At 34.3% G+C, this 10292-nt stretch overlaps 2 protein-coding genes across 2 annotated transcripts; one reads left to right on the top strand and one right to left on the bottom strand.

Annotated features, from left to right (window-relative positions):
• The first annotated feature begins 1919 nt into the window (after positions 1 to 1919).
• Positions 1920 to 4804, top strand: LOC111705236 (mpv17-like protein 2). Its single transcript, XM_023477725.1, has 5 exons — positions 1920 to 2161; positions 2380 to 2462; positions 2831 to 2974; positions 3219 to 3323; positions 3707 to 4804. Exons 1-5 carry the CDS (start codon positions 2039 to 2041, stop codon positions 3864 to 3866), a joined length of 615 nt encoding a protein of 204 aa, XP_023333493.1. The 5' UTR covers positions 1920 to 2038; the 3' UTR covers positions 3867 to 4804.
• A 2286-nt stretch (positions 4805 to 7090) lies between these two features.
• Positions 7091 to 10290, bottom strand: LOC111704961 (uncharacterized). Its single transcript, XM_023477364.1, has 9 exons — positions 10177 to 10290; positions 9878 to 10042; positions 9641 to 9711; positions 9480 to 9560; positions 9331 to 9382; positions 8891 to 9144; positions 8572 to 8677; positions 8309 to 8468; positions 7091 to 8057 (listed from the first exon to the last, which is right to left on the bottom strand). The coding sequence occupies exons 1-9, from the start codon at positions 10265 to 10267 to the stop codon at positions 7991 to 7993; spliced, it is 1047 nt and encodes a 348-aa protein (XP_023333132.1). The 5' UTR covers positions 10268 to 10290; the 3' UTR covers positions 7091 to 7990.
• Positions 10291 to 10292: the final 2 nt, after the last annotated feature.

Genomic DNA, 10292 nt, shown 5'->3' with positions numbered 1-10292 from the left:
TTTCTATTTTATTTCTTTCATGTTAGATAAAATAAAGACTGGGTGAACAAAAACCCAATTCTTACTTTATTCTTAAGTCTTTATTTAGTTTTTTTCACAAGACTAGAGAGCCTGGAATATGTGACTAAAATCTGCTTGATTGATCTTATAAGCCTTTATTTAGTTTTGCATGAAAATCAGTATCATGTTATCTGAACCCTAAACATCCAATTATTCTCTATTCTATTATTCCCTGCTCTACCCTTGAGAACTAGTATATCCTAGAATCTGGAACCTGAACAACCAACCCTTCTCTACCCCAGAGAACTAGTAAATCATAGAATCTGGAACCTGAACAACCAACCCTTCTCTACCCCGGAGAACTAGTAAATCATAGAATCTGGAACCTGAACAACCACCTTCTCTACCCTGGAGAACTAGTAAATCATAGAATCTGGAACCTGAACAACCAACCCTTCTCTACCCTGGAGAACTAGTATATCCTAGAATCTGGAACCTGAACCTTCTTTACCCTGGAGAACTAGTAAATCCTAGAATCTGGAACCTGAATAACCAACCCTTCTCTACCCTGGAGAACTAGTATATCCTAGAATCTGGAACCTGAACAACCAACCCTTCTCTACCCTGGAGAACTAATAAATCCTAGAATATGGAACCTGAACAACCAACCCTTCTCTACCCTGGAGAACTAGTAAATCCTAGAATCTGGAACCTGAATAACTAATCCTTGTCTTCCCTGTAGAACTAGTATATCCTAGAATATGTAACCTGAATAACTAACCCTTCTCCACCCTGGAGAACTAGTAAATCCTAGAATATGTAACCTATACAACTAACCCTTCTCTACCCTAGAGAAGAGAACTAGTAAATCCTAGAATATGTAACCTATACAACTAACCCTTCTCTACCTTGAAGAACTAGTATATCCTTGAACCTCTAGACAACCAACCCTTATCTACCCAGTGAACCCAGGAAAACACAATTTTTTATCCTTAAGTACAAGCTATGTTCAACGGTGTCCCACATCATATTAGATCACGTCAATCGGTCTAAATTGCGATTTTCGGGACTACTCAGAGAATTTAAGAAGAATGAATTATTTTGAAAAATTGAATATTTGGGCGTTAAAGCTTAGATATAATCTGATATATGGGACGCTCTCATCGCTCTGTACAGAGCGTCCCATATCATACAGGGTGTCCCACGAAACATGACAATAGGAAGACGACTTGAAAGTCGTCTTTGGTATTTGAATTTATTTGTGACATTTAGTCTTCTATCTACTTTAACATGCATGATTCTGGAAACAATTATCACATAATTCTCCTAGCCCTGGCATTTCCAAAAAGTGGTCTGCGTTTTTTGTGCTTTCAATATTACCGGAGATATAAAGTGTTTGGTTCAGATTTCAATTTTGTTAAATAAAAGCAAAATTGTCGAAATCTGAACGAAATTCTTCATATCTCGGGCAATATTGAAAGCACAAAAAAGGCAGACCACATTTTGGAAATGGCAGGACAAGGGAAATTTTGTGATTATTATCTCTAGAAATTTACTTCTAAAATTAAGTTGACAAATAAACGCAGCAAATTATATCAAAAATCAAGACGACATTCAAGTCGTCCTGCATACTGTCATGTTTCGTGGGACACCCTGTATTAGATTATCTCCAATCTTTAACACCTAAATACGCACATAATACTCGAAAAATCTAGCATTTTCTGCAAAAAATAAATTCTATTAGCCTTATTAAATTTTTAGAACTGATTCATTCTTTTTAAATTTTCTGATTTGTCCCCCAAATCGTAATTTAGCCCCATTGACGCGGTCTAATTTGATGTGGGACCTTATTCCTTATTCCGACTTGTCCAAGCCAAACTATTTGCAGACCGGACCGGAGTGTTGCCAACAGCTGTAGTTTCCTAAACATCTAGTTTTCGTAACTGAACTTAAACATGGAGATCTAACTTAATCAAGTAAAGTACAAATACTGAAAACCATAATTTTTCAGTGAATAAAAAATGATGTTGAGTGAATCATGCTTGGTGAACTGAGTCGTGTAGGAGTTGGTCTCTTTAAAAAACATCTCTTTCTCTCCAATTTATCAATATCCTTCGCTCTGTCAGGACTAGGAGATATCATTCAACAAAATATTGAGCAGGTTTCTTTCATTTTATATTAGTGAGAATCGAGAAAGATACACAAGGAACCCCCACATTTTTGTTTACTCAGCCTAGGCAGCACTGTGTTTGTTTACGTTCCCTCCCTGAAACTGCAGTACACGTTTGGAACGACTGTTCCTTGTGTATCTTTCTTGCTTACAAAATCTTAGTAAGATATGACATGAATGGCTCTGTTTTAAATTTGTATTTTGTTTAGTCTAAATCAAAATGGAATTCAAAACGAACCTTGCAGATGTCAGCTTCGTTTGGTCTCACCTCGGGGTTTCTCTGCCATCATTGGTAAGTTATTTGTGACTCCATTTGTAGAGTGCCATGTCGGATTCACAATAGTACCCTTAAAGTTTAAATCTTTTTCTGATTAAGAACGTGTTAAATATCTTTCATTTCTTAAGATACTTCTAAAGAGAAACCATAATTTAATTATTTAGTTTTTAAGAGATTATCATGGATCAATCTTGATCAGACATTGGTTTTATATTTACCGTTGTGAGTCGGTATTCCAGTCCCTAAAGGCATAAATTCCGCCCATGATTTTTGTTTCATATTGAACATCACATAACTTATCATTAAACCGACCTGAACCTTTATGATCAAGAGTTAAGTAATTATAAAAAGATTAAATAATTTTAATGAATTTTCTCCTCTAGGTATAACTACCTAGACCGAGCCCTGCCTGGCCGAGGTTTGAGAGTAGTGATACGTAAGGTTGCGTGGGATCAGATTATCTTTAGTCCTGTCTGTATAGCAGCTTGTATCCTAGTATCCGCTAGACTGGAGAACCTAAACTTCAGGTTCATTTTATTAACTTATGTCACCCCTTTTTAGATTATTATCATTCAATGTTGTTCCGCAATGAAAACCCCGACCTTTATTAGCAAAACGTAATATTACTGAATAAGTATTTAAATCGTAAAATTGTTCAACCTTTTCTTAATGCGCTGCATCCCAATATTATTATTAAATGTTTCAAGCTATTTATTAATTCATCAATAAGATCATTATTTTTTCGAAATATTTTTGAAATCAAATTACTAGGACGGCTGTGAAAGAAACTGTACAACTAGGAGGACGTCTTTATCTGGCAGAGTGGATAATTTGGCCTCCAGCTCAATTCTTTAACTTTGCATTCCTTCCTACCAGGTATAAGTTCCTTCCTACCAGGTATGCGTTCCTTCCTACTAGGTATACGTTCCTTCCTACTAGGTATACGTTCATTTCTATTAGGTATACGCTCCGTTTTGTTCCAGGTATACGTTCCTTTCTACCAGGTATACGTTCCTTTCTACCAGGTATACGTTTCTTCCTACCAGGTATGTGTTAACCTTCCTACCAGGTATATGTTAACCTTCCTACCAGGTATACGTTAACCTTCCTACCAGGTATACGTTAACCTTCTTACCAGGTATACGTTAACCTTCCTACCAGGTATACGTTCCTTCCTTTTAAATATATTTATAAGGTATTCTTTGCTGTTTATGTTATTTCAAAACTCAGCGCAGCATTTCATAAACATATCCTTTCAGGTTTCGTGTTCTTTACGACAACGTGATAAGTTTGATCTACGACACTTATACCTCACACGTGAAGCATCAAGTCGTGTTGGTTGATGATTTCGAGGAGAGATTAGTTAACTCTGGTTGGTTTCCATCCTATAGTAAATATTCCAAGTTCTTGAATGATTGATATGTTTCTGTCCAGGGTTCAACAATTTTCTAGATTTAGATTCCCAGTTCTCTCTTCTCTATCTGCAGGGATGAGTACTGCAGCGAGGAGTTCAACATTCTTCCTTGGAACAGGAGAAAATATTGACAAGAATGAGTTTATGCAGCGAATATCCGAGAGTTCTGCACGACTAATCTGTATCGGAGAGAACCATGAGGACGCGCATGCGCACGCACTAGAGTTGGAAATACTACGTCAGGTTCAAGGACAGAAAGAGAACGCAAAATTAGCTTTATCCCTTGAGTTCTATGATAGAGAGGCTCAAACCGTTCTCAACGAATATCTTCAAGGTTTGGTGAACTTGGATACGTTTCTCTCCGATAGCAAACCTCCTGGGAACCATGCAGACTATCAGGAACTCATTGAGTTTTGTAAAGAGGAAGGAATTGATGTGATTGCAGCTAACTGTCCTAGGAGATATACTAGGATGGTTGGGAAGAACGGAAAATCAGTCCTTGATAAAATTTCAGAATCCGGAGCTAAAGAGCTTCTCCCTCCCTTGCCCTACTCCGGAGCTAGTGATAAATATAGGAAAAACTTTATCTCTATCATGGAAAAAATGGGAAATTTAAATCCTAATGTACCGACAAGCATGTTGGACGCACAATCACTGTGGGACGCAACCATGGCGCACAGTATGTCTAAAGGACTGGAGACAAGAGAGAAAATAGTTCATGTTACTGGATACTTTCATATTCAATATAAACTTGGAACCATTGAACATTTGGATATTTACTCTCCGAGCCTTGATATTCTTACAATTGTGATCCTTCCCTCCGAGGAGCTGAGCAGTCTGAACCCGGAGCAGTTAAACCTGGGAGACCTGATAGTACTTACAGATATCAATGATTTGTAGTGCTTTAGACAAACTTTGTAGAAATAAATAAGAATTTTTTGGATTTTGTGGCTTCCTTCTTAAAATAGAAAACATTCCAGGGTCCAAATTTAATAAATTTGAGTTAGGTCACCGTCACTGAACCTAGCTAAACCTCATTAAATCCGATCCTAAGTGATATATTAAAACTATGTTCACAATGTTGATTAAATTCGCAGACTGAACCTAACCACGCCTATAAACTTGAGACTGTAATCAAGAACAAAAATAAAACAAAAATTCAACAAATGAAGTAATTTTAGAAATACTTGTCTGTTTGTTTGTTTGTATCCAATAACCGTCAAAACGGCTGAACCGATTTGGTTCAAATGTGTGGGACTTCACATGTCGCCATGAAAGGTTTATAGATGATCAAAAATTTTAAAAATTAAAAATTTTATTATCAATAGATGTTAAAACTCCACGATTTTTTTTATAAAAACTGCAACTTTTTTATTTTTGTTTTACAATGTATAAAAAAGAAAATGTTCAAAATTGAAATAGAAGACGGGCGCGTAGCGTCCTAAAAGCTTAGTTTTATCAAAATGACTGACCAATTTATAATGCATAATTTATATGAAAAGTTTAGGATTTTTCATACATCGGACAGTACCTAAATTGGACTGCACGTATACAGAAAGAACTTTCATTGATCATTACAGGGGATATTAGATCCAAAACTAACACTTTGCCTATTTCTAACACTGAGTGTTAAATCTGCAAAGTTATCTTTTTCAAGGGGATGTATCTGTAAATCCAAGACGAGTAGAACAAAATTACACCATATATTTATAAAAAATGGCTAAAACTATTTATTGAAACAATAAATGTCAAATTTAAATTAATAATAAGTTGTGATAATTATTTTTGGATAATTCTTGATTTCATTTTCGAACATATCCCTAGTTAAAAATATTTTAGGATCTCAGCTCATGTCGCGTTTTCAGAATATATCCTGGTTTTGAGACAATTACCGGAATTCATATCAATGTCAGTTTTTAAGCATTTACGCACTTATAAAACAAAACAAGATCTTTTGATAAGATAAAATATAAACAAAATAGAAAATAAAAACAAACTGTTTTTTTATAATTTAAAAATCATTACAGCATTGAGAAATCAAATATCAATATCATTTGTTCTTATAATATAGATTTAACTAGAAATGAGGGAAACTTTTTGTTTAAAATGTAAAAATAAATCATCGATATTCTCTAATTTAACAGATAAAATGTGGAATCTAAAAATAATTCAGAAGTTAGTTTAGTTTTCATTAGTGATTTATTTTGTAAGTTATGAAAGTGAGGTTTGTTTTGAATTCAGAGTTATACTCAAAAACGGGAAAGTGGGTTTTGTCTCGAAAACGCGACAATGTTTCAAATTCAGGATACGTTCTAAAATGGAAAACCTGGCATTGTCTTGAAAACTGTCAAGAGATTTAATATAAAAAGAACTCTTATTATAATTTTGATTTTTAAAAAAAGTTTAAAGTTGGGAATTATTGTCCTCGTCATGATGAATAAAATGTTGGTTATAGTTTTTATTTTCAACTTTTACTCTGGATATGGGCCGGGATCCCAAAAACCCAGGCTTTCAATTTGTGCCCATTTCTAACACTCAGTGTTAGAAATGGACCAATTGTTAGTTTTGGAACTAATGTCCCTTGCATTATTAACCAATATTACCTACTTGTTTAAAGGGACTGTAAGCCTTATTTCAAGTAACCCTCCATTCTAAGATGGCGAAGCCAGATTCACAGTGGTACCTTTAAACCTTTATTTGATTAAGAATCTGGAAGAGAGTGTAGTCGTCCGTCTAGGATTATAAGTGATTAATAACTCGAATATGTTTTCCTCTTGTAAAAATGCTCAACTTAATTTAATAAAAAAACAACAAATGAAAATAATCTGTTTTCAAAACTTAACAATGATACCTAATTCATACTTGATCAGACATTCATCGTCAATCTGGAATTGCCATCTTTGAATGCAGGGTTACTTACTTTTCTTATAATGGGTGACCCAATTAAAATGGGAATTGAGTGAATGCTTGATCAACGCCGAATTTATTCTTACTTCCAAAAATTTCAGAGCATAAAAAAACTTAATTTCTCCAACCCTTGACTTGCAAGATGTGGTTTAAAATACCTTCATAATTTACAAATATTAAAAGTTTTTCATATTTAAAGATTGGTAGACATCTTAAATCTCTCGGAAGCTGTGCTACATAAATTCTGACCATCCTGTATATTTACTGTAGTCTCTTTACTCCATGAACAATTATTGATTCTACCAGAGCACTAAATGAATTATTTAAGCAATAAGATTTATTTCAAAATATATTTCTTACACAACTAATTTTTTGTTAGAATATATTTGTTACTAATTTCATAATATGTATATTGTATATTACAATATATGTGGGGTTACCCACAAAAGATGCGATTTTCATGACTACCTGAAACTCTACATATAACGATCTCAAGGTTAAATTTTCTTCATTAAATGAATTCTTTTAGACGAATACTGAGGATTTGGCAAAGAAAGCTGCATGCAATCGTACAGACGTCTTTATGACCTAATCCTTTATGGGTAACCCTGGAGAAACGAGTTTGAAACACCATTGAATTGAGACAATTTAAAGTTCAGTTGCTTGAGATTTTATTCACAGCTGTATGGTCAGATCTGAAAATTCGAATTGAGTGTTTCTAAGTTTAATTGACAACACTGAGGGTCATATAAACATTCCTGGTTATAATTACTGTAATTAATAAATAAATAACGTTATTTCAGTACTGTCTGCTGAGTTTACATATAAGTTAAATTAAAGCTGGGTAGCGGAAGACTTGAAAGCTGTACTAAGAAACTGTACATTAAGCTTTTACATATAAATACATAAATATTGTACATATTTCATACTTTTATGTACATTTAATATTTTGTTAGTGCATTGGTTGCAGGTTGAGCGGCAAGGTTAAGATTAAGAGAAAAATAATGTTAAATGGCTTAAAACTCCGAGATAAAACAATTAAATCATAACGAAGCGGATCGTAAATTAGATGAAGACTGGTTCAGTAAGGGTTATGTATCTCCTGTCTCTGATAATAAGGATTAAGTCTGGTTCAGTAAGGTTTATGTATCTCCAGTCTCTGGTAGTAAGGATGAAGAAGTTTATGAATCTCCTGTCTCCGATAGTAAGGATGAAGACTGGTTTAGTAAGGTTTATGTAACTCCTGCCTCTGTTCCTCCATCTCCAAGTGTTCTACTGTCTGTCCTGCTCTGAAATTAAAGATAGTAAATAGTAGAAATTGTGGGATTCTGACATTAAGTTCATAAGTTTCAGAACAGTAATCTTAAAAACTAATAATATCGAGAAAATAGATAAAAAATCAATATTGGAGAAATGTTCTTCCTCTTGCTAGATCAGATACAATTTAAAAGATTACGTTGTGAATCGTGTCTGAACTTGGCAATACCTCTTTCTTAAATCTGGAATTTTTTTCTTTTTCTTGATCTAACATTCTATTTACCTGAGTTTAACCCTAATCCTATGAAAGAGTTCTGAGCCTGCGAGGACGAAGTCTAGAACTATGGATGCAATCACAGTATTGGAGACAGGTTTAGGAACATTCCAACCTGGAACCTCAATTTGATCCTTCAACTCCAGGACGGGAAGATCCAACTGCAGACCTGAACATTATATCTCATAAAATAAAAGCTTTTAACTAAAAAAAAAAAAAATTGATTTGCCAAAAAAATAAAAATTGCAGAAAAAATGAGTTGTTCTTCTTACCAATTAACCAGGCCAAGGCTAGAACAGACCAAACCATATGAAAGAGACAATGAATCATCCAGAGAACTTCACAAAGTTTAAAGTTTCCGCATTCACAGCAGCATCTCTAATAAATATATTGAAAAGTAAAAATATGCATCTATAAATGTATGTGGAGCTAAGTTGATCTCTTAAGCTTATCCAGAACAACGGATTTTTTAATTCCTCTCCGATAGCCTATTATACTGTCAAAACAAGGTTTGATCCTGCAGAAATTCTTACAATTACAATTATAAACCCGAAGGATCTTAACTGTTCAACCTTCCAGTTATTTTCATACCTGGAGTAGGTCTACAACAGTAGAGCAGATAACTACTGGATCACAACAACAACAACAGCATTGTCTCCAGCAGTTACCAAACAATCCACAAATCCAGAACGGAAGCAGCGCAATCCAAACTGCTCCGGATACAACCAAGTAGTGGAAACCAAACTCACAAGGATAAATATCAGGAATATCATCTGTGGAATTAAAGGTGTAATTCTTATCCGGAGCTATCTTAGAACAATCAGAGTCGTAAGAGACACCTAACCCTGAAATAAAATAATTAATACCACCATTCTTTAAGGACTGATGATGATATAAAAATATATCTGAATTCATTTCCAATCCGGAATTTTTCTATCTGCGTGAGTGAAACCATTTTTGCTAAAAAGGACAATTTACAAAAATGTTTATATCTTTTTTTATGTAAATAATCATTATACTTCATCTCAAACCTAATTTATAGAAGTTGAAGAAGAAGAAAGGAATAGCAAGAACCAACAAAACCTAAACATAAAAAACAAAACTGAAAAAACATGATAAATCCTACTAATCTCAAGAAATAATCCTTAGAATTAATTATGCATTGTTTAATGGTATAGACCTGAGAAGCAGGAAGACAGGGACAACAAACACATTCTTCAGTCTCCGAGTATCCCAGAGCACTCAAGGTTATTTCACTCATCTTAAAGATACAATTCTCAATTCATCATGATAAAAGATTTATAATTTAAAACTTAAAATTTAATAGCTAACATTAGTTACCTTCTCTACGTTATTTCTTCCTATAACACCAGACAACTTGTCTCCTGTCTTCGTTGCAAACTTATTCAATCCTGAAAAAAAGAAGATAGATTTCAAGAATTTTAGTGAAATTCTTCCATGATTGCTTCCGGGGTTTCTTTTAAAAGACATAATTAATAGTATTTCTCTACAGTCTACACATTTACAATGAAATAATAAAATAATAATTTCAAAATATTTTGATATGAATATAAAAACCTGTTTCATTAATTGCCTTCTCTCCGACCCTCTCTCCAACTAGGTTTCCTATGATGGATCCAATGACAGGAGGTCCCACAGCTCCCCCCACAATAGATCCAAGTTCAGATCCTCCATATGCTCCGGCCTTGGACGTAGCTTTACCCACATTGGTTGGTCGATTTTCTAAACAGATAAAAACTTAATAAGTTTTTTTGTTCTTTTTTACTTCTAAATTAATAATTTGTAGATTCCCCCTCCCCCCGGACCCAAGACCATTTTAATATCAATATATTTACGATACTTGTTATAGTTTCTACCTCCGGGATTGGTGAGGTTGACCTGCGACGGATCTCCGTATCCTGCCGGAGCTTGAGGATATAAAACATGTTTCTCTCCAGGGTTCTGCATCCTTACTCAATATTCAACCATGCTC

This window comes from Eurytemora carolleeae, unplaced genomic scaffold (genome assembly GCF_000591075.1).
Source record: "Eurytemora carolleeae unplaced genomic scaffold, Eaff_2.0 scaffold2, whole genome shotgun sequence".
Taxonomy (NCBI): Eukaryota; Metazoa; Arthropoda; class Copepoda; order Calanoida; family Temoridae; genus Eurytemora; species Eurytemora carolleeae.
The sequence above is the reverse complement of the archived record's forward strand: the minus strand, read 5'-3'. Positions and strand labels throughout refer to the sequence as shown.

Coding starts and splice junctions, on each gene's coding strand:
- LOC111705236 (XM_023477725.1), top strand. CDS start 2,039: ATGCTTGGTGAACTGAGTCGTGTAGGAGTTGGTCTCTTTAAAAAACAT. Junction 2,463..2,830: donor GGGTTTCTCTGCCATCATTG/GTAAGTTATTTG, acceptor TTTCTCCTCTAG/GTATAACTACCTAGACCGAG. Junction 3,324..3,706: donor TTTGCATTCCTTCCTACCAG/GTATAAGTTCCT, acceptor ATATCCTTTCAG/GTTTCGTGTTCTTTACGACA.
- LOC111704961 (XM_023477364.1), bottom strand. CDS start 10,267: ATGCAGAACCCTGGAGAGAAACATGTTTTATATCCTCAAGCTCCGGCA. Junction 10,043..10,176: donor CAACCTCACCAATCCCGGAG/GTAGAAACTATA, acceptor TTATCTGTTTAG/AAAATCGACCAACCAATGTG. Junction 8,469..8,571: donor AGCCTTGGCCTGGTTAATTG/GTAAGAAGAACA, acceptor TATAATGTTCAG/GTCTGCAGTTGGATCTTCCC.